The sequence below is a fragment of the Eretmochelys imbricata genome, chromosome 12 (assembly GCF_965152235.1).
Source record: "Eretmochelys imbricata isolate rEreImb1 chromosome 12, rEreImb1.hap1, whole genome shotgun sequence".
NCBI lineage: Eukaryota > Metazoa > Chordata > Testudines > Cheloniidae > Eretmochelys > Eretmochelys imbricata.
This window is the reverse complement of record NC_135583.1, coordinates 25501079-25525899: the sequence shown is the minus strand read 5'-3', so window position 1 is coordinate 25525899 and position 24821 is coordinate 25501079. Positions and strand designations below refer to the sequence as shown.

General features: G+C 42.4%; 1 protein-coding gene across 1 annotated transcript in view; it reads left to right on the top strand.

Moving 5' to 3' along the window:
* WTIP (WT1 interacting protein) overlaps window positions 1–24023 on the top strand; it is a 108361-nt gene extending 84338 nt beyond the window's left edge. Inside the window, exons 4-8 of the mRNA XM_077831432.1 lie at window positions 11054–11116; window positions 16202–16332; window positions 17669–17720; window positions 20505–20573; window positions 23871–24023. Coding sequence (XP_077687558.1) covers window positions 11054–11116; window positions 16202–16332; window positions 17669–17720; window positions 20505–20573; window positions 23871–24023 — 468 coding nt within the window. The remainder of the gene's footprint in view (window positions 1–11053; window positions 11117–16201; window positions 16333–17668; window positions 17721–20504; window positions 20574–23870) is intronic.
* The last annotated feature ends 798 nt before the right edge of the window (window positions 24024–24821 follow it).

Genomic DNA, 24821 nt, shown 5'->3' with positions numbered 1-24821 from the left:
GATTTTCAAAAGAGCTCAGTGTACTGACTGCATATCAGATGCTGACCTCTCTGGAAGTCTGTCCATAAGTGTCACAACAGGAGATGCTAGGCACTGAGCATTTTTTGAATATGGCCCATTGTCTGGAAAGCACTTAGAGATCTTTATGGATGAAATGTAGATGTTATCATGGTTATTCACTATGAGCAAGTTCCTCTGCACCACCAAACCTGAAGGCAGGACATAGATACACCCAGCAAAACTAGGGGCAGGTACATTCTTCTCAATTCTCCACCTGTTTTCTCTTATTGAGGGCATGGATTCTCTCTCTTCACCTCTAGGGAGGGAGTACTGCAAGTCTTTAGTGCTATTGGTGGAGTTGCAGATGAGAGGGTGGAGTGGGACAAAGGGGTACTAGAGCAGCGGCTTTCAACCTTTTTGGGCTCAGGACCCATTTTGGAACGAGTGACTTTCATGACCAAGTACATAAGAAAGTGCTACCCCTGAGTAGGGGGTCCTGGGGGTGGGTAGGTGGCAGACCTAGAGGGGGTTGCAGAGTCCAACTTACACTCACCCCACAGCAGCAGCTCCTGTCCTGTGCGGCTGTCTGGGCAACCTCCAAAGTTGCAGCACTGCTCAGATTTGGCCCTGCTCCCCTGACAGGGGAGCCCTTGGGTCATATTTGTGTGAGTGGTGCTGTCAGCTTGTGCTGAGGGGCAGCACTACTCACTCAAATTTGGCCTGGTCGGCCCATCATCAGCATGAAACATTCTGGTGACCCAATTTTGGTTTGCACCCCACAAGCTAAGAAGCCCTGTACTAGAATGAATGATGCTGTGGCAGTAGTGATGCTATAGTAGGTAAAGGCTCTGCTTGTACCCAGTGTTATGGATGAAAATGCTAAAGACTAGGGCTGGAAAGCCAGGGCCACACACTAGGTGCATGGCTCACTCCATTTTTGAATTTGACATCCCGATTCCAGCTCTCCACAGCAGACGCTGCACCTTGCCACTGCTATAAAAGTTTAAACCTGGATTGTGTTGCTTAAATTCAATGAGTGAATCAGATAAAAAATACAGTATAAGTACATGCTTGAGATAATTAATCTCTATTAAGTGCCAGTGGGAGCACTTAATGCAGGGCACTATTGAACATAAACTTTAAAAAAAAATTATAAAGATTTCTTTTGGTTTCAGGGGAAATGCCAGTGCTCCCCACCCTCTCTCTTTTTAAGGTAGCAAGTCTAGCAGCATGCAGGTCTTGCCTCACTCCTGTTATGATAGTTACTTCATGAAAGGAGATAAAACAAATGACAATTTAATCCTCCCCTGAAAGCTCGTAGAACACAGATGGCTAACTAGCCATAACAGTGACACCGTTCTTGGTGGATTAAAAATAAATGCCTTCCACTATAATAAATAATCCCAGTCAGGCGTTACTTGTTCCATTTTATTGATAAATTGCTGTATAATCTGGGGGGGAAAAAATAGTTCAGTAATTTTTAATCAGGGCCAATTTGTCTTTCCTCATCAATGTTTAAATTCCCATAAAGTAATTTTAAATAAATTTATTATTGTTGTTGGCAAAAACATTTAGAAAATGTCACCGAAGTCTGAGACCTTTTATCTTCTTTGTCATTCTTTTAGATAGGGTTTTTCCCCTTCTCTCTGCTGAGGTAGTAGTATTGAGGGGCGAGGCGGGGAAGGAAGGGAGGGGATCTTGTGGAGGCTGAGACAAGAGAATTTTCCCCTACAGAGGGGATGAGAGAGAAAATGACCCACACATGACAGATGTTAGTCACATCGCTTAATACACTAGTAGAAAGTGCTCAATACTATGGCAATGAAGGTAGCACTGCCAACAGTTAAGGTTACCTGACACTTCCCATTATAAGGGTCTTTTTTCAGTTACTTGTAACTTTGCCAAACTTTAGCCATTTACGCTGAAATTTTCCATACCAGGTGTCTGCCTCAGGCTAATAATAATAATTAAAAAAGAGTTGCAACTCACACAGTTCAGCCATTTCTGTGAAAAAGATTAGGGAAAATGCATTGCCTTTTGCCATCCCCCTTTAAAAAATAAAATCACCAAATTTGACCAAGTTATAAGCTGCTGGGGGAAACAAACCCCTCAGAATGCACATGCTCAGTAGAGTTTGGCAGCTAAATGTGCCAAAGATTCCATCTGCATGGCGCATGCTTCAGGTTCTAATGCTATCCAGATTGCAATGCACCATCCCCATAAAATTACTGAGAATGCACCAGCCTACACTGCAGGGGCTAAGCAGAGATGTCCCTCCATGTGCGCCTCCTGGCTGCCAGGGTCCTACTGTGCACCAGGCACAGGAACTGAGCGCTTTCTCCTCTGCTCTCAGTGCACCCCCTATTGGCATTGAGGCAGCATGGAAGAGGAGAAGGCAATGAAAGGTGGGGGAGGAAGGGGCAGGGGCAGGAGCCTGGGGGAGGAAGGGATTAGAGCAGGACCTGAGAAGGCAGGAATAGAGGTAGTCATAGAGTGTTGGGGAGGCAGGAACTGGGTCATAGGAAGAATAGAGGCAGGAGACTGGGGGGAAGGATTAGAGCAGAGGAAACAGGTAGGAGTTAGGGGGACTGTAGCAGGAGGGGCGGTGGGGGGGAAGGGGAGGTAAGAAGCAGGAGATGGGGAGGGGCAAGGGCCTATAATTAAAGAGTGTATCATACTGCATATGCACAGGGGGGCCAAATTAAAGTGGTGCCGAGAACCTCTGGCATTTCCTAACCTTTGAGTACATGACTTTGCAACGTTAGCATTGTTTTACCATAGGGTATTTCTGTTTTTAATGTGATATGGAATAGAATAGAACTCTCATTTGTAGGATTGGTTAACCAGAGAGTCTTGTACTTATACACAGAGGTATGTGAAACTGTTCAATAACTCCCTCCTACAAAATGAAGCCTGGGCAGGGAGTATGTTATCGTATGTTTCTAAAGCACCTGGCATCATGGGGCTCGGACCCTAATTTGGGTCTCTAAGCACTATTGCAGTAGTAACGATCTAATAATTCTTTGTAGTTTTTGCATATGCTATTGCTAAGCCTGGAAGTGTGGAAGATAGAGAAGCCCCATCCTGGGAGCTGGGCCCTAGGAAGATAGTTTTTATTTAGTGTAATGGGGGCTAGTGTCAGCTGGAGTCAGCGGTTTGATTTTCCAGCTCAGCAAGTATAAATGGTTGTAGGTCTCCCTTGAGAGGTGAGCTTTGGAAGCAGTGCATTAGTCAAAGAGCACTATCTCTGTTAACTGAGATTCTCAATCAGAAAATAGACCTGTGTTGAAAAGGTAAATGGCAAAAGCTATAGCTTGTTAGTTAGTTTCCCATCTAATGGGAATAGTGTAGTAAATGAAGGTTTAGATAAGTATGTGAATGTAATATTTACTTTTAAATGCAGTCTACCTAAAAAATAAATTATTAAAACACACATTCCAATCATAAGGCAGATAAGGGTATTCATTAACATCTTTAAAAAAAAACAATGGAAAAAAGGCTTGGAAGGGGATCGGCTAATCTATGAATGTTCTATAAACAGGGGACTCAATTCTTCAAGTGCTCTCAAGCCCTGTGATCAACCCATAGCAAGAATGCTTGTAGGATCTGGTCTATTATATATTCAAAACAAAAAGAAAAGAAACCACTTGTGTTAAAGTATCATTAGGACCCCCGATGATACCACTGAAAACAAAGACAACTGATATATTATGCATTAGCATAATCCGTTTGGGAGGAAACAAGATAAAATAGTTACTTATAAAAAAAAAAAAAAAATCTGAGGATTGTCCCAGTTTTCTTTAGTTTTTCTCAACAGCTTGCAAGATGCCAGTGGGGTCCCAGTTTTATATTGTAAGCAGATTTGACAGTGGTGAAATGAATCATCAGGATATCTTGCTTTAGAATGTTGCATCAGAATTAGAGATGGCCCGAACTGCACAATTCCTTAGTGTTCTGAGGTGTTTGGATCTGGAAGTTTGATCTGCCCTGTGAATTTCGGATTTGGATCTTAATGCAGATTATGGAGCTGGCTGTTGTCTGGGTTCATCTCAATGCAAAACGTTTACACGTACAACAAAAGAGGTGAATTTTTGGCTCAGTGGAAGTCAGTGGCAAACCTCCCACTGACTTCTGTGGGGCTGGGATTTTACCCAAGGAGCTAATCCTGGAGGACAAATTTTTGAAGATGAAAACTCCTAAACAAGAGTTCATATAAAAAGCATGGAGACTAGGAAAGGTAATGATGAATGCTGCCATTGGTGAAATATTGCCAAGCTGCGCACCTGAAGAAATCTGAGTCTTGAAATTTGAGACCAGCTAGAGTCCAACAAAATCTCCAAAGTCCACAAAAGAATGATAACTGCACATATTGACCCCAATACTGTAAATAAGCTAGGGAAATGTGTGGATGAAGGAAAAAAGGAACTCCGCATTTTCTGAATAATTCAGCATTAGACAAATTTTTTTTAAAAGTGTGTCATCCAGTTAGGAATGAGAGTTCAGACCAGGCTGATGGTTTGCCTCATAAGGTAGAAAAAGTTGTAAACATTTAAAGATGGATCCCAAGAATCATACTGCAGAAGAGTATCCCAAGAATCTGCAGAAGAGACAGGAAAGAGGAGAGATGAAATTCTGTTTTATGGAAAGGTTCTTCTAACTGTACTGTGCTCTACCTTGGCTAGCACTGTGTCCCGAAGAATGTGTTGCAAAATCAAGTTGATCACATGCCAGTCATCATTTCACTATCCTTTTCGTTGGTAAGATTCTGATAAAAAGGCCACGTTATCTTTTCCTGTTCTTAATGTTACACTGAAACCTACATTTGTGTAACTGAAGTGCACTTAAAAGGGAAAAAGTTCTTGTAGTTGCGTATAACTCATGCCAAACACTGGGTCAGTAGAGCACGCTAATTTTTTCTGTTTGAGAGTCAGAAAAAAGGCTAGTGAGAAAGTGGTGCTTGTCCACTTCTGAAATAATTGTTTGTATTAGCTGGTGTGTGTTTTGAATTAAATTCTGACACCTGTTTTGAATAAAATTGTATTAATGTTTTAGGAAGATAAGTTCTGACGTACACAACTTCTTACCCATCATTTCATGGTACATAATTTGTGTATCTGAAGTAAATGGTATTACATCTGGAGCGAGGTGCTACTTAGCATGAGTAAGAACTGCACAAGTTGCCCCTTAGCAAGTATTGAAGCGTCAAATTCTTAAGCCTTCATTGAATTTTTCCTCTTTCCTTATTCAAGCAAAACTCCCACTGACACCAGTGAAATGCTCTTCACATAGAACTAAGAAAGAAGTCACAATTTGGCCTCTACCTTATAAGACAAAAAACAGCCCCAGTGGGTGTTGGGACATGGAGGTCCTCAAACCTCCAGTGTAGCACAGGTTATGCTGTCTGCAGAGGTCACCAGATGCCTAACCACTGAGGCAAAATTCTGCTCCCAAGGAGTGTCCTGCTTTTCAGCAGAGGTCTGTGCACAGTTTGAACCAGTACTCCTTGCTCTACCCAAAGTGCATGGGCAGGGGAAGGAAGGGATCTGAGCACTAATCAGAGGAGTAAAGCAGAAGCCAAAAAAGCAGGAAGAGGGACTGATGCCATAGTGTGGGAGCAACGTGAGCCAAACTCCCGAACTGTCAGCAAGACAGGGCAAGGCAGCAGGACACAAAGTATTTCAGGGAAAATGCAGAACACGGTTGCAGACCATTCTGCCTCAGTTTAACCCCTGCCACGAGACTCCAAAAACCTTAAAGCCTGAGAAGTTCCCATTTTGTTCAGTGCAGTTTAATAGCTTCATTTAATTGTGTGTAAAATAAATAAAAAAGACCATCTGCATAAAGCAAAATTTTATATTCTTTCCCTCTCCGAACGTGATCCCATGAATTTCTTGCATTGTTGTATTCCATGTACTAAGGGTCCCACGCAGAGAGCAAACAATAAAGGAGAGAGAAGACAGATGCTCTGCTAATGGGAAACCAAGGAGCAGAGACTCTGAGGGATTACAGACTGCCTGGGGTTGGAATACATTATTAGCATAGCACCCAATTCAGAAATGAGTTTTCCGAATTAAACGCCTGAAGCATCTTGGCAAAAACTCCTGGTCTACCCTCTCAAAGGCCTTTTAAGCATAAAAGAGAAGGAATCTCAAATCTAGGCTGAGTGGATGAAATTCAACAACTTTTGCAGTGCCATATCTGTGATTTTTAAATAACTTCCTAACATTACTACAGCCAGGTCACCTGCAGTATCTGCCAAAATCTAAGGTATTTGATCTTTTCCCACTAACCTTTACTAGTTTTTAAAAATCTCCATTGAGAAAGCAAAGGTGTCTGCAAGCATCCATCAGAGAGAAAGCAATTTTTGTCACAAGCACACCGGGGGTGGGGGAGTAGCAGCATCCATTTCATGGACATGGTTAGGCATGCTAAGAAGACATAATGACATGTCTCTAATTTAAGGTAGAAGGTCCTGAAGCCTTTTCCAGATGTATTATTTCTCAATATGTTCTCTCTTTAAACTTCTGATGCAAGCATCAGGGTTTAAAAGATCCGATAGCTGAGGCTGGTTCAAGAACTGATTGCAGAAAGGAGAAATTACTCTCAGTACTTGGTGGGATTACCCTCCATGCATAATTATTCATTAAATGCCCCAAAAACATTGTTGATTTCTTTAGAATATGTTGCACGTTGGACAGAGGAGTCCTTAAAATTTGAGATTATCGGGGGGAGGAGGGCAGGGGAGAACAAAACAGATTTAAGTAATCTGGGCAGAATGTGACCTCTTTTTTTCTCTCCCATTGAAACAAAAGCTTTTGGGAAAAATCATTAGTGATTTCTGCCTGTTTGGTAATTAAAGGCTGGGAGACAGCAAACAAAAGAAAGTTCAGCTAGCTAAGGCTTTACCTTTTACTCTTGAACTCCAATATAATTTTCAAGATCTGTATATTTACAAAAAGAACTACCTGAGAAGCTAGAGATAAATAATGCATAGATCATCAAACTCCTGAAACAAGGTATTGACTCTTGCACAGAAAATCACAGATTATAACAACACCTGGAGAGATGGGTGTGAATAAAGAGTTAAATGGGGGAGGAAAGTTAGGACAAAATTGAGATCCCAGAACAGTAAATTGTTAGCTTTCCAGGATCCATTTGTTTTCTTTGTATTTTGGTAAGGAGTATTGTACTTTAAAGTCACAAGAGTGGGAGTGAAGGCGGATGGATGCCTTAGGCTGAGCATTGAATTTTAGAGCTTTCCTCTGCTTGTGTAACAACTTTAACATTGTTCAGTGTTGTTCATGTTATTAGTAACAAAAACCAAACACCTCAATATTTGTGAATATTCAAAAATGTGTCTCATTTATCTTGGGTACATACTGTACATGGGCCCATGCAAGTACATTTCTAGTTCTAGAAGAGTATGTAATTATATTTATCTGCTTCAGAAACAGTAATAGGAGAAAAAGTCACTGGCATGTTCAGAAAAGCTAAACAAAATCCTCTCAGTGAATTTTAAAAGATGGCCAAATATGTGCAGTGTCAGAATTATAAACTCTTGGTACATAAAATGTAAAATAAAACAGAGCTGCATGTTAATGAAAGCATTGAAACCAGTGGTGTCTGTAACAAAGGCACAGGCAAGTAGCCCAAGCCCAGGAGTAGGAGCCAGGAACTCTTGAGTTTAACCCCACCTGTGACTCTCTTGTAGATCCACCATCACTATGGTCTGAGTGATTTACGGACATTTATCCACCCAGCACTCACATGAGGAAAGGAAATATTCTCTCCATTTTGCAGGTGGAAGAACTAAAACATAAGATGAGATTTTCTAAAGCACTTGATGTTATCTAATGGTTCCCATGGAAGCTATTAACTTCCTTAGGAGCCAAGTTAGACCAACCAAGAGCTCTTTTGAAAATCCCACCCAGTGGGAATGAGAGACTTATCAAAAACCATACTGGGCTTTGTTGCAGGAGCTGAACCTAGTTCTTTTGAGCCCTAGAATTATGCCTTAAGTGCAAGACCATTTTTGCCCTTCTTCAGTCTTGAGCAAGTCACAACTTTTCTGCCTCAGTTTCCCCACCTGCAACATGCGGATAAATATTACTTGACAGGAAGGTTGTGCAGTTTAGTATTAGTAAAGCACTTTAAAGAGGAAAGGTGCAAAGTGCCAAGTATTATTACTGTTTCAGAGTATTGTGTTTTGTGCTCTGTGTTCCTAGAATTTAAAACCTAGAACTGATGTGTGAGCCCTCCATCTTTAGCATAAACACATGTATTGCAGGGTTGAGTTATGAATACCTGGCAAAAGCCATTTATTGTCAAGGATAATACAAATTTAATAGAGCAGTATCCACCATGCTGCTTTACTGTAGAAAAAGGTGCTCCTGAGAGGAGAGGCTATCATTCTTCTCCATCCTATATATATTTAACTCACCAGGGGAGACACATCCAGATCCTAATTCTCATTGAGCCAAAAGGTTTCAGGCTCTTCCAGATCAATACTACAATCAGAAAAAGAGCACAATATAGTAGTAAAGAGGGTCATTTCACTGAGCTCATAAGATAGTTTGTCAATGTGATTGGACTTTGTGCCATTTTGTAGCATTTTCTTAAATTGGGTAATCATTCTCTTGTTGCGTTTTTACAAATACAATTCCCCCACTAGAAACAAATTATGGTTTTAATTTAATAGGTTTAGTGATATAAAGAGAGATTGTGTGTCAACAAAACCCTGCCTTCTGACAAATAATGTAATTTACAGCAATCCAGACAGCAATAAATGACATTAACCTGACCACAAGCCATTCAGTTCTTTGGGAATATGGTCCCTGTTAATCAATAACTGGGTAAATGCTCCTTTGCATTCCTTATCAAATGACAGCCAGATGGTACTGTTAAATTCATTCTGACAGGGTTTTGGAATTAGCTGGGTTTATACTATTGTTAATCTTCTGCTGTCTGCTCAGCTAGGACCTCCCCACCTGTTTCCAGCAACCCCTGAGGTCGCAACCTTAGGAAACAGTCTAGCCAGATGGTCATTCAGATACAGTGGAACCAGTGAGATTACCGGGTAGTAGCAGCATCTTTATCTGCTGGAATAAGAATAAGAAAGCAAATATTTTATAGTCTTAAAGCTGTTGACAGTAAGGTGGGGAGCGGATCCCAACCATTTCTCTAGGTCTAGACAATTTCACACTAATTCCATTACACAATGCAGCAAAATGACTTGCAGAAATATATGAGTAACATTCTATGGACACTGGTGTATATGAAACAAACAGTCTGAGATGGTCATTTGTTACAATTTAAAAGGTTTAGTTAATCTAAAGGGATTTTTTGTTTTTGTATCTTTATCATTACATGTGCTGTATTGTCCAATACATAGGAAATATTAAAGCAGACAAAGAGAAGGCTGTGAGAATTGAAATAGCATATTATTTAATTAACAACGTATTTGTCCATTGTGAATGTGAAAGTGACTTCAGTTTATAATTGTTTATAACCATGGCCCCAATTTACCACTTATCTGGAAAAATAAAACAAAGAGAATGTCTTGCTAGTTTAGGATCTAATCCAGTGATCACTGAAATCAAAGAAACAGCTCCCATTAACGTCCCTGGCAGTTGGATCAGGCCCTTAGGCCTTGTCTACACTACCGCGGTAAGTCGACCTAAGTTGTGCTACTCCAGCTATGTGAATAATGTAGCTGGAGTCGACATAGCTTACGTTGACTTACTGCGGTGTCTACACCATGCTATGTCGATGGGAGATGCTCTCCCATCTACTTTCCTTAATCGTCTCGTTCCGGTGGAGTACTGGAGTCGACCAGAGAGTGCTCTGCAGTCGATTTAGCAGGTCTTCACTAGACCCGCTAAATTGACCCCCAGGGAATCGATCGCAGCAATGTCAATCCCCAGTAAGGGTAGACATGGCCTTAGTCTCTGTTAGATCCATGGCTGTAAGAACACACCATGCTCTCCAGGCCCAAAGAGCTGGGCTGTGGCACATGATCTACACGTTGAGATCCTACCCTTGGCCTCATGTTCCAAGTCTAGCTCCAAGACCACAGCATGTTTTAGATGAACTTTGCTATAACCCCAAAATGTTCAAATAAACAAATGTTCAACTTACTGTGCAACCAAACGTAAACAACTGAGCAATCATTCCCTGCGATAGGAAAGAGGGCACATGGAGCAGTTTGTTTATATTGGACTGAGGAGGGGGGAGGATAAAGTTCAGCTACTGCAAATATCAGTTTAAAAATTACGTTTGGAGTCCTTCAGGCAAACTCTATGCTATAGGGTATCACTCAGTAGGTCAGCTGTCAGGCTGATAAATTGGTTTACGAATATGCATCTTAGTTCCCCCTTCTCTCAGTCTCTAAACAAGACAGGGTGACATCCTGACCCTACAGCACTTAATGGGAGTTTTGCCATTGAGTTGAACGAAGTCAGGATTTCACTCATACATCCTTACCCACTTTTTATAAATACACTTTCATCTGTCCAAAAACAAAATGGAGTTATAATCAAGATTTGAAGAGTGTAACTGTGCTCACAGTCCCCATTATCATAGAATCATAGGGTTGGAAGGGAGCTCAGGAGGTCATCTAGCCCAACCCCCGTGCTTCAAAGCAGGGCCAATCCCCAATTTTTGCCCTGATCCCTAAATGGTCCCCTCAAGGATTGAACTCACAACCCTGGGTTTTGCAGGCCAATGCTCAAACCACTGAGCTATCCCTCCCCACATTATCCACAATGGGAACTGCATGCCTGGATCAGAGGGCAAAACTAACTCAAGCTATTTAAGACTAGTACCTGAAAATGTTCAAAAGTATAGTGTGAAACCCTTTGAATCAGTGTCTTCCAAGAGCATTTCAAAGTAGGCCACCAAAAAAGTATTTGAGCCGACAGCGCAGCTTGGTTTGTTTCATCCCAGGTCAGATGGAAAAAACAACACAGCATTCATGCGACGGGTGTAGTTTCAGAAGGAAAGGAAGCGAGATTAGCAATTACTAACAATCCTTTCTCTTCTGTCATTTGAACAGTATTCGGGCTTTCAACAAACAGCGGACAAGTGCTTTGTTTGTGGACACCTCATAATGGAAATGGTAAGAGAGTTAATTTCTTAATTGTGGAATACATTTCTGTTGATGCATTTCAGGGAGTATATTGTAATGTGCGGTTTGCTTCTGACCTAGTCAGATCATAGCCATGTCTCCACTACTGCCAAGGACATTTTAATCAAGGAATTATCACGATTAAAATGAAAATAAATTCACACGGTGTTGCCATTATCACTTAAATGTATAGAGGGGGCCCTTCTCCTATATCTGAACTTGTGGAACTTTGATGTTACTGAGAGGTCTGCCAAGCAGGGAGGAGGGGATATAGTCAGCTAGCAGTGAAAACACTTTGGTACATTTTAGTATCACGCCATAAAATATAGAATCTTTTCTGGGGGAAACAAAACAAAGGAATGCTGTATAGCTAGGTGAAACAGCAGGAACCGTATCATATGAGAGGGAGCGTGGTCCATTGGTCAGAGCTGGGGGAACAAGGAATCAGAAGTTCTGAGCTCTTTTCCCTTCTCTTGCATTGTGATCTTGTGCACCTCACTTAACCTTTCTGTGCCTCAGTATCCCATTCTGTAAAATGGGAGTAAGAGGAGGTTACTTACCTGTATCTGGAGGTTCTTCAAGATGTGTAGTCCCTATTTGTATTCCGAATGTGCATGTGCAGCACACCATGCGCTGGAACAGCTCTGTAGCCGTGTCTGTTGACCCGCACATGCATCTTCCTCATGTGCCCAGCCAAGGCTATCAGAGGTTGTGTGGGTTGATGCCACTCTCAAGCCCTCTTACCGCTAAGCATATAGTCTGCAGCAGAGGGGATGGAGAGCAGGGACTGGAATCCAAATAGGGGCCACATATCTTGATGACCCTCCAGTTACAGGTAAGTAACCTCCTCTTCTCCTTGGCGTGATGGTCCCTATATGGATTCCAAACATGGGTGAGTAGCGAGCAGTGATCAGCATGAAGGTGGACACAAGGACTCGCAAGAAGTCACAGACTGCAAAACAGCGTGACCAATGGCCACATCAGCCCCCGCTGCCAGAGCAATAGCGTAGTGAGAGGTGAAGGATGGAGTTCCACGTGGCTGATTGGCAAAAGGCAATTCTGCGAGGCAGGTCAACATGGTGGCTTCTGCTTGTGTGGAGTGAGCCGTGACTCTGGGAAGTGGAGTTATGTTGGAGAGAATGTAGCATTTGTAAATGCAATGGGAGATCCATTTGGAGATGCGCTGCGAGGAGAGGGCTTGGCCCTTGCAGCGTTTGGCAACAGAGTCTGGGTGAGGCATGCCCATGTGCGTTGGAGGTAGAAGGCCAGTGCGTGGCAGACGTCAAGAGACTGCAGTGTCCTGGCTCTGTTGGAGTTGTGGGGGTTTGGGATAGAAGACTGGCAGGTGGTTGAGGTAGAACGCGGACACCACCTTAGCGATGAATTTGGGGTTCAGGCATAAGGGGATCTTGCCTTATGAAAGACAGCGTGGTAGGGTCAGCTATCATGGCTCTGTCTGGGGCTTCTTAGGAGATGGACCAGCCAAGTCCACCTGCAACTCACCCAACCTGGCCCGGCTCAGCTCGGGGAGGCAACACTGCATTTAGAGGCTGTCCCAGACTGGGATCCAGCCTTAGGCCCAGGTCTCATAGACATTAAGGTCAGAAGGGACCATTATGATCATCTAGTCTGACCTCCTGCACAATGCAGGCCACAGAATCTCACCCACCCACTCCTGCAATAAACTCTCACCTATGTCCGAGCTACTGAAGTCCTCAAATCGTGGTTTAAAGACTTCAAGGTGCAGAGAATCCTCCAGCAAGTGACCCGTGCCCTATGCTACAAAGGAAGGTAAAAATCTCCCAGGGCCTCTTCCAATCTGCCCTGGAGGAAAAGTCCTTCCTGACCCCAAATATGGTGATCAGCTGAACCCTGAGCATGTGGGCAAGATTCACCAGCCAGATACCCAGGAAAGAATTCTCTGTAGTAACTCAGATCCCACCCCATCTAACATCCCATCACAGGCCATTGGGCCTATTTACCATGAATAGTTAAAGATCAATTAATTACCAAAATCATGTTATCCCATCATACCATCTCCTCCATAAACTTATCAAGTTTAATCTTGAAGCCAGATAGGTCTTTTGCCCCCACTGCTTCCCTTGGAAGGCTATTCCAGAACTTCACTCCTCTGATGGTTAGAAACCTTCGTCTAATTTCAAGTCTAAACTTCCCGATGGCCAGTTTATATCCATATGTTCTTGTGTCCACATTGGTACTGAGCTTAAATAACGTCTGTGTCTCATGCTCACGGCGGGGCTTGTATCTATGCAGAACGCTAACACACTACAAAAACAAGAAAAAATTAGTATCCACAGCAATATACACAAGAAGGAATGGACAGCCAACTCTCCTAGTGAGGCTAAGAACCAGGAGCAAGGGGGGTTCCAACTCTGATCATGTGGCGGTGAGAGGGAACTGGAGCGGTGGCATTCCACACGGCCTCTCCTAGCCTCAGCTGCACAAGGCGGACGCATGTAAGAGTCAGCAGACACTGCTACAGAACTGTTCGGGCACACGGCGCACGTGCGCATCCACGTTTGGAATCCAAATAGGGACTAATCACTTGAAGAATACTTACTGGGCACAGCAGCGACACAAGGCTGCACTGATTATTGTTGGTAAAGGACTTTGAGATCCTCCAGTGGAAATGTAGTTGCTATTACTACCAATCCAGGAGAATAAAACTGAAAGGAGGGAAAAAATTCACAATTTATAGATCCATGAATTAGTACAAAACCTAAAGGAGCCACACCACAAGCTCTTTGGTTATACCACTGACAGGACAAAGAAGCTGGACTTATTTTCTGGGGCTACATGCTGTCCTTCTGTAACAGCAGCAGTCCCCCCTGCTGGCCCATCAGCAGCTTTTGCTCTCCCATTGATTTACACAGTTTACACCTATTAAAATAAATGAGTGCTACCCATAAATCCCCCTTCTGTACATTGATGGGAGAACAGACCCCAGCAGACAGCAGCAGTGTGGCCCACAAAGCTACGAGCTGATTTGATGTCTCTATTAATGAGGAGGGGAGCTTACAGCTGTGGCTTGAAGAGAGCTAGCATCCAGAACTGATTTTTTTTTTTTAAAGTGAAAGAAAAGGGGTATATTGAGCCAAATGCACCCCCTAGAGTGAGACCAGGGTTGAATTTGGCCCAAGCAAAAAGTCCCAAACAAAATGGATTAAATGCATGTTAAAGAACTCTGTAGACTATAGCTGAGTGTTAATAAGAGTCTAGTACACCAGTGTTATCCTCTTGGCTTAAAATGTATTAAAATGTTAGCACACAGTTGTTAAATAGTGACTAAATTGCAAGCACTGATGTTTGGGAGGGTCTGGAAATGAGAGTTGGCTGGGATGACTTAGCTAATGAGGATTCTTACTCCTATCTGGGTGCCCCAGTTGGACAAGGATATTGTTCGTTTTAGCCTGAGAACAAATTTCTAGAGCTGTGAAGGAGGGGAAGGATCATTTCAGGAGTCCATAGTATCTAGCTGGTGGAGCTCTGTAGTGGGAAGCTTGGCAGGTGATCATCTGCCTTCTCCTATCAGCAAGCATGCTACAACAAAAGGAAATATTGCTGTGAGCTCCAGAAATTAAGCAGTCTTATTTGGCTAATTCCTTCAAGCCCTTCCCCAGTAACGAGTAGGAAAACAAACATGTCTGTGCAGTAGTGGGAATCCTGCTTATCATTGCACAAGGTAAAAAAAAAAAAAACAGACCTATGACACCTCCACAGACTTGGGCCCGAAGCTGCTCAGTAGTTGGAATTGCAGTTGACTCAGTGGTAGTTTTGTGCCCTCAATGTCTGCAGAGTCAGATCAATGTAATAATTGGTCCATTATCTGTATAGCCAGATACCAAGGCAATGCATGTGGTAAAACACAGATAAACAGAGAGAGAGAGAGAGAGAGAATATGAGTAGTTTCTGAGTAATGACAGACATACAGATCAAATTAAACTTGGTACCCTGTCACTGACTAGATAACCCTAGGGTATTCTTTAAAAAACACAATTGGACTGTAGTTCATACTTTTTCCTAGGCACTGAGTTTTATTGATTTGAACTTTACTCATAAAAATATTCACAGGGCTTTAGGACCTTAGAGGGGAAAGGATCTTTAACTTGTTAGCTTCTCAAGACTGAGCTAGGGGGGAAATGTACTGGCAGATACAATTTCAAATTGCTTTCAGAAGGTGTCACCCACAAAAAATATCCGATGTCTGATGTAACTTGTTGTGAGCTGCGTAATGTAATGGTATGGGAGGCAAAATAAATTCCCAGTGTTGCCCCATATGCCTGGCACAGCCTCCTTGAAATACCACCGCTGCAATGGAAAGGTTTTATTTGCAAGGTCACCAGCAGCAAAAGGGGGTATAGAAGGGACTGTGCTGGAAGCCAGTTGCTGAAACACCGATTGGCAGAGTCTCAAAAGCCTGTGACAGTTCTGAGGTTCAGTGAATATAAACTGATACTAAGATAGACCTGATCAGCCTGTAAAAGAGGGAGCCATCACTGTGACAGTGAAGTAGAGGATAGCCGGGCTATATTTGTGGTGGCTTAGAACAACTAATAAATATTTGTAATTTACCGTTTTTCATAGATTCATGGATTTTAAGGCCACAAGAGACCATCTAGACTGACTTCCTATATATCACACGCCATTTAATTTCACCCCGTATTGAGCCCAGTAACTTTTGTTTGGCTAAAACATACACATCTTCCAGAAAGGCATCCAGTCTCCATCCAAAGACATTTTTACTTTCGGTTGTGCATGAAGAGTTCTGGTTTAATGTACATCCATTTGCAATATCATGCCTCCATAATGAACGGTGAAGCTACTTTCCCATTTTACTCCCAATTTTCACAGTCCCCTAACATCACCAAGGGCCTGGTGCAGAGCCCATTGAAATTAATGAGAATCTGGATTTGGATCAGGCCCTTTGCTGGTGAAGCCACAAAGTCAATATTTCTTCCTGAGGAGCATACCTTGATTAAAATTAGAAATGCTGATGCACGGGGAATGTTGTCTGGAAAACAAATACTCTCATTTTGTCATCTGGCTCTTCTTAAGATCTTACAGGCTCTTGGAAAGTCATACCATCCTGGCTGTTTCCGCTGCGTGGTCTGTAATGAATGTTTGGACGGAGTCCCCTTCACTGTAGACGTGGAGAACAATATTTACTGTGTCAAAGACTATCACACGTAAGAACACAGATGCATTGACTGCTTTTGAAAAGTTGTTCATATTGAATCATCTTTGCAATAGACACTGATTTCAATGGGAGCTAGGTGCCTAAATACTTTTAAAACTCTGGCCTGGAGTCTTACTCCTATTTGCCCCAAGACCCCTTTACACCACTCTGACAGCATAAAGAGTCACTTACATTTACATCCACTTAAAGGCTACTTTATAGCAGTAAAGAAGCATCAGGCTTAATGCACGAACCCTCTCCTGAGGGGCTGTTGAGGTTTCTCATAAACTCCTAGGAGTATGTGTTTGTGTGCACACAGGTAAATCCTCTGTTCCTGACAGAGCCTAGCTCTATTAATCATGGGTAGTAATGGAATATAATGGCCCATAATATTCCAGTTAGGGTTAGAATTGCGTGTGTCATCCTGATGACAACTTTTTGAATTGTGCTGAGGTTCAGTAATCACTCTGGGATTCCCTTCTGTCAAAGAGAATGTGAAGGCTCTTAGGTACTATCACCGCTATATCACAAACCATAGGCCCAAGTCCTGCAATGGGATCTACTAATGCAGACCCCTGTGCCCAAGAGGAATCACACTGAAGTCAACAGGATTCCAGATCCACTCTAATCCATCCCAGCACGGCAGTGGAGTGAATATTAGCACAGCTGGTCTATAGCACAGTTGTAGGTAAGAATGTGTGACCAGTTCAGCATGAGCAGCTTACCCCCAACCACCACTTATAGCCAACACCTTTTCTTCAAGCCAACTGCGGCTTCTGAACACAGGTGTTGAGCTCTAATCACAGAGGAAAGCTGTTCAAGCCCTGTGATGGACAAAGTCCTGGAATGATCTTCGCCATGCAGTCCCTCTCTCTCACTGGTTCCCAACTTTTTCCATACCGAGAGCCCCTGGAACTCCCCCTCCAGTTACTTGGGACCCACTCTTCTCCCATTTAGCAGTAAGAGAAGGACAGGATGGTCATACTACCCTGACACCTGTTGGGTCACAACCCCCAAGTCAAGAAACACTTCTCTGTCTATACAGGTTCATGGAGGAAATGGGTATTGCATTTATTAATAAGAGCGTTGGATTCAATAGTCAACAGAGGAGGGGAAAAGGTACCTGTTGATGTTTGAGAGATCTGACATAGAAATAGAAGCAAGAGGTAGAGATAGGCTTGAATCAGCCCTTTCCCGGATCCAAACTTTCGCAGAGTTTGAATTCCTGATTTGGATCCATATTTTGCAGTTAAAGCCCATCTCTAAAGAGAAGCTATGCTTGAAATGCTCTCGGGGTTCTAAATTTTTTAAATTTAATTTGAACATTTTCTCTTCTTGACTCTTAGCGTTTTTGCACCAAAATGCGCTTCCTGTAACCAGCCAATTCTACCAGCACAGGTATGAAGTTTTGTGGGGGGGGGTGTGGGTGTGTGTAACTTATTAGATAATGTGGTTGTTTGCATATGGACATTTTTCAAAGATCTGCTCAAACACAGTAAGAAATAGACACCTTGGCTATTCAAGACCCTTTCCCCATCCCCAGAATGAACTGTATATCTAATACAAAATTAAACACAGCTCAGCAATAATATAATTCTTATACAACTCCAAGAGTCATAATAATCATAGTACTTAGCAATTTTATACACTAAAGCACTTTGTATCCTTTGGGTGCTTCAGGGGTATTAATTAACATTGCTGTACATCTGATTCAATTCAAAGCCCTGGCTAGAGAACTGAGAACAGACTGTTTATTTTCAGACTCTCTCAACTTCCCATTCATTCAAGAAGCACACTTTGATTGCTAAATATGATGTTAGCTGTTAAGATATCCAGTCTCCAAACAGGGGATGATGGTAACATTTGCCCTGTTCAAAGAGCACATGGCCTCAGCCATGTCACAGTGGCATGGATAAAAGTGCTGCAGAAAGTTGGCTATGATGTTTGAGGCAGAGCTGGGGAACCAGGTATTTGAGATGGATCTGAAGCAAAACGCTGGTTCCAAACCCCACCAAGCTTTGGGCCCATCTCTGTCTGGTGAATTGAAACCAGAACTCCAGAACCAAACCTACTCAATCTTTCGAGGAAGACAAGGCTTCAGAGCTTGTACAAGCAGCACTAATATGGCCTGAACGTTAAACTGATTTTCAGGACAGAATATCATCACTGTTCATGGTGATGGATATGACAGACCTTGTGTTAGTTTCAACCTGCTGCACAAAGAAGTGAGGATGCAAATTAACTGTAGGAAAGAGGTCTTACCAAACCGGGGAAAGTGAGGATTTACAGGATTTTATTTTCAATAAGCCCACGAGCAGGTGCTGTTTACTTAATAAGAGTTTACTTTGCCAAAGTTACACATACACAGCTCAAGTAATTTGTTATAGGTCTCCCTGCCAGTAGTTACAATAATGATACCAGAACTATCTTGGGGCCCAGTCCTGTAAGCAGCCTCCCAGGAAGTGCTGGGTTCCCCCAACTCCATGGAAATCAATGGAAATTGGGGGCGCTCAATGCATTGCAACTGTAGCTCCTGGGAAGCAGCTGGCGTTTCAAACCCATCTTGAGTATGAAATGTATAGGGCCTTATTCGACCACCTTTACGCATATTGAGTAGCATCTTACTCTGTGAATAGTCCTATTGATTGCAAGAGGGTACTATGCAACATGAAAAGAAGTGGCAGAATCAAGCCAATAACAGCAGGACTGAATTGAGCAAAACCAAAATTCAGATTTATTTAAATGGTCTTTGACCAAATGGTTGAATACTTTGGTATTTGATCCCTGCTTATATGTTTATCTTTAGCTGGAAGTGGCAGTTTGGCATAGAACAACATTTGTACATGAAGAGAGGATCTGTTCACCCACATACCTTCTTATTGTCCTGTCTGCATGTGACACTAACGCATACTCTGCTAGTAGTGACATGAAAATGGCACAGAACCAGCAGCACTCTTATCATCCAAGAGGCAGTGACTAGTCAGCTCGAGGTTATAGTCCAGGGCCTGACAATTTCCCCCCCCCCCCCCCCCACGCACACTTACTTCCTGGTGCACATTCCATGTTTCCAGACTAATAGTACGCATTGTGCAGGCCACATCATGTTCATCCCATATCCCATTGAGCCTGCGTCTGCCATGCACAGTGGGGAATGTGACATGCCATAAGTCTGCTCCTCCAATGCACATCAGGTATAAGTGCCACAATCTTACACATATTGCTTCAGTGAGGTGCCTGCATCTCTCATACTTGAAATGCTTCTCAAGAAGAGCCTGCGACAGCATGCCCGGATTCCATGTGTTCTCTTTAGTCTCATCTATTTCCCTGTATTTTGCATATTACAGAGTAACCCTTCCCCTAAAAGCTTGGCCCATTCTATCTCATCCTCTGACTTGGCTGGCAGTTAACAAGACTTGCAGCAAACCTCCTCCAAGCACTTGATATGCTGTTTCCCAAGGAGGGTGTATGTGTTACTTCAAGTCTGGCAGGTCAGGTAATGACTTGCCTGCCGCTCCTCTCCAGAGAGCATCAGATGTGACGCAGGCTGTAAGCACACCTGGAACCAGAAACAATTCAAAGCAAAATTTTAAAGGAAGCTTCATTTTCAGTGGCTCAGAAAAGGAGCAGGTGAAGTTACCTGTGACGTACGTGCTGTTTTACAGGGCCTGGGTTGGCACACGTGCACTAATGCACGTGTAGCCACTGGCCAGGGTACTGGCCACTCACATAGCTAATAGTTGTGCTATCTGATTATGCAAATTTCCAGCTGGTGGTGATTGTGTGTGTGTGTGTGTGTGTGTGTGTGCGCACGCGACTGTTGGTGGAAAGTCAAACCCAAAGCAGCTGCAAAGAACAGAGCTTAATAAATTGTCGTTTCTGGTTGGCAATTTATTCCAAATCCTGGGTTCCCTTTGAACATGGCTCATTTTCAAGGAGAGTCCTAGGAACTTGTGAACCATGGGCCAAATTCTGATCTTTGAATAGACATGAGAAGTTGCCAATGACTTCAGAGGGACCTGTGCATGTGAAGCTGAGGTCTAAACAGGGGGCTCCTAGAGATCAAGGATACCTACCCTGCCAGAATACTAATATGTTACAAACTGTAAGCAACAGGTAGAAAATTGACAAAATGCCACCTACATTCCTGATCTGATTTTTTTTCCTCTCTATTTTCCAAACCAGGGCTCTGAGGAGACCATTCGAGTGGTGTCAATGGACAGAGATTACCATGTGGAATGTTATCACTGCGAGGTAAACCTGTAGCATCTCCGCCACTGAGTTGGATCAAGGCAAGATCTGGCCTTTAGGAGCAGAGGATGCCTGAGTGTAGCAGTGAATCAGTGGCTGGGCTTTAGATGGTGATGTGGTCCATAGTGAGTAGTTCCAGCCAGCTGTCTGCTGGCATGGTCTGTCTTACTTGGCACTAAGAGCAAAAAGGCAGAAGAAGTGGGAGGAAGACAAGAGCTCCTCAGAGGAGTTTGTCAGGGACAGGTTTTCAAGTGAGGGAGGGGAGTGGGGGAGAGGAAAGCTAAGCAAGGGATCCTGAAATTCAATGAGTCAGTCTACCCCAGGTGTCTCTCAGATGGGCAAGCCATCCATTTCTGTTAATGTTTTAAGAAAATAACTTTTTTAATCAATCATAGGAAATCTCAATATCCAAGAGATGGCAGCTCTCTCGCTTTCTCTCCATGCCCCCTCCCCCGCAACTTTATATTAGAATGCCCCACTGAGGATTTATTTTCAGTTCTCTTTCGTTATTCAGTTCACCATTCTCCCTCCAGCTTGAAGCAAGTCAGCCTCCCTGCTTTCATCCAGGATGGCTAACTGCATTATGTGCATAGATAACATAGTTAGACATCTGCCTGCCGTGGGCATATGTACCCACACACCTTCTGGGGGTGGTGTTCTGTCCCATCTAGTGGCACTGAGACCACAGAGAGAGAGATGAATGAGTCTGTTCTACACCTGAGCTAAGGGCTGTATGGCTTTTAGCTCATGCACTAAGCTCCAGAGGTCCCGCCCACTGACAACCGGGGTCTGTCAGCGTGTTACACATACACAGATATTGGACAGGAAAAGCTGTGGGCTGTTTTACAGGCTGGACTCGGGCTCCTTTGAAAATGGGGCCATTAAAATAGTGTATTTCAGCTGTCAAGGTTTCCAAAAGTGACTTGGGAATTTTTGGAGTCATTCGTTTTTGGGTACCAGGTTGAGAGACATTAAAGGTGCTTGGCTTCCAGAAGAGCTGAGCACCTGCTCCTGAAAACCCTTTCAGATGTCACCTTGGGCACCCAAATGCACTAGTCCCTTTGGAAAGCCTTCTAACTCAGCAGGAATTAAATGTTCATTCAAGAGAAGAGGCATATGAAAGGAATTTTCATAGTATTTGTGTTGCAAACCAAACAGCAGTTTGTAAATCAGTAGGGCTCCTTTTAAAACTGAAATTCATTAAGAGGACAGCCTTTTTTAGGGCAACTTTGTATGTTTGTGCAGCAAGATAGGAGAAAAAAGAAGAGGTGGGGGGCCAGGTATATTATTAGTATTTGGCATTTCTTTAGTGAATCCCAAGTCATTAAAACTCTAAACAAGGGACTGAACTAACAGAGCTTTGCCAGTCGGTAGCACGCCTGCTGCCATGACTGCAATTCGATACAGTGCTTGGCTAGCAATTAACAAGCCTGAGCCCAGACTCTTATGTCTCACTCCTGGTTTATTTCATTCTCAGACCCCAATCAAATCTGCTGTTCAGTCCACTTTTATGAGCCTGCTATCTAGTCTGTCATGATTCTAATTCAAGATCTGAGGCGGATGGTCTAAAAATAATTGGGCATTCAGAGTTTGCAGTGTTTACCTACACTGTGGGGAACATTTGTCAATATAGCGGAGTCTATAGGAGGAAGAAAGATGTGCCATATTCCAGCTACTGTGATTTCTTTACAGGGAAGTGTAATACATTTTAAAAAAGGGCTCTGTGGTGGAACTGTTTCAAAATTTCCTACCTAATTAAATGGGAAAGAATGTGTGAGATTCGTTTATAAACTGTGATGGAAGCTAAGTCATAAAATCTCAAGTTCCTTCCTGTTACCTCTGTATTTCCTAACTTAATTTATCAATGTCTGGCCAAAAAAAAAAACAAAACAAAAAAAAAACCCAAAACCAACAAGATTTCCAACAATGATCTTTTTTCTTTACCAAAGTGTTCTCTTAGATTACTGTAATCTTTTAAGTTAAGGGATATAAAATTATTAAGTAAATATAGATTATTGAATTATCTGAATAATAAAAGGTCCCTAAACTTTTATAAAATGCTCCTGTATTGCCTGAAAGCACATTAATACCTTATTCTTTCTTGTACTCTCACTTTAGAAATATGACAACTTCCATAGCTTACGGTAAAATGCTCAAATCTTAACAGATCACATTTAAAATATGATTAATTAAACTTTGCCTCATCTTTGATATTAAAAATATAAGGTGAGGAGCACTGAAAATTATCTAGTTGCACATATTGCTCAACTTCGTCAGGATTACCTAGAAGCTGGAATTTCTATGTACTCCCTACCCTCTTTCCAAATCCTGGAATCCAAATGTAAAACCTCCATGATTTGCCTGACCTCAACTGGCATGGATAAGTAACCAAGAGACTCTCTGAACACAAGCATTTCCCTGCTGCAGCACACAATTGTCACCAAGGAGGATTCCTATTTTGCTTGGGTTATTTTCTTTTTACCTCTGGTACTTACTCTTGGCTGAAATTATTGGCCATTCTATGGAGGTATTTTGTAAATAAGACCCAGACTCCCACCCCCCACAGATTTTGTGCGAGTCAGTTAGAATTTCAGTGAGAAAAAGTTGCCCGCTTTTTAAAAAACTGCTTTTAAAATATGGCAACTTTACTTCATCTAGTCTAAATTTAATCTGAGAAACGTACTATAGAAAGGGAAGAGACGTACTTAGTGAGAGGCCTGAATTGGAACATGAGGCCTGACACCCATTGAACTTTGCAACTTGCCTCATATCTGTAAGATATGCCCCAACCAGAACACCAATCTTAGGAAGTCCGTTCTGCATCACAATTCAAAATTCAAATGGGTTCTCTCTCGCCCAAATGATAGTCTGTCTTTACTCGGCTCTTCTCTGGTTCTCCAACTATCTCTGCTCTTCCTCACTCCAAGTCCAACATCATTCAGCTTGTCTGACCGGCTCCATATTTAAGAGGTCAGCGTGTGCTGCCTTACCATGTGATTAGTCTGATCTTTGTCATGGCTAGACCTATGAGGTGGACTGAAGAAAATAAATGCAGGTGTCAACCTGAGAAGATATGCCACAAAATTGCATAAATTTCACATTCCCTTAGATTTCAGTGATGTCATTCTTAATTTAATACATTATAGTCAATGTCCATCTACCAAATAGTTCTGAGATTGCTGCAGTTAACAGGAAAGAGAGAACAAGAGACACCTTAGAGGCTTCAAAGTCTGAATGATGTTTTATTGAAATGACAATCAGTCACTAGTTAACTTGTGGATGTGTGTTTGTTTCTCTTAGGACTGCGGTCTCCAGCTCAACGATGAGGAAGGCCATCGTTGCTATCCTTTAGAGGGACACCTACTCTGTCATGGCTGTCATATTAGGCGCCTCAATATCAAAGTGTCACCACATCCACCTCCAAGCTATCCAATGCATGTTACAGAGCTCTAAAAGACACTTTCTGTAGCAATGAATCACTAGAAAGAAGATGGAAGAACTAAAAATGACTTTCCAGTTTTTAAAGATGAAATTTCTCTAATAACCATCTAAACCAGCTAAGTTATTTATTATTTTTTTTAAATCATATGTCAGAGGGCCTCTATGATCATGTCCATGTTTCTATTTACCTTCAGCATTTTCACTGAGACACCACTTACTTGGAAAAAACAAAAACAAAAAAACGTGCGCACCGCTGAACTAACTGTAAGCAGCAACATTTCCCAGTACAGTGGTACGAAAGGCTCTGTTCTACACTCCTTGTTTGCTTCATTCCAGTGGGAGTTTTGCCCGAGTAAGAAGTATAAAATTCATCCCCCAAATTTAGCAACATACATATCACAGCAAGCGTGATAAGATAAATACTAGCATTTTAGCTAGTCCCATTGCATCCTGGTCTTAGAGAATAAACATTCTCACATTTCTAGAATACTTAGATTCCCAGTAGTAGTTAATAGGAAGCAAAGTAAATATATATTTTAGTAAGAAAAATCTTCAAACATGGGTTAATTGGTGGTATTCACACCTATGAAAGGCTTCAGGCCAGTGTCTTTTCCATCCTATTTGCTATCACAGTGAGCCAACAGAGTATTTAGCCTGCTGCAGAAACATGACAGGTGTCTTCTATAGGAAGCACATTGCAGAAGAATGTGTCCATTTGAAAAGTTAAGATTATTTCATAAAGGGTTATTGCATATGAAGAAAATTCTGGCTCTCCATAATAACTTGCCATTTACATGCTTGGTTTTTTCT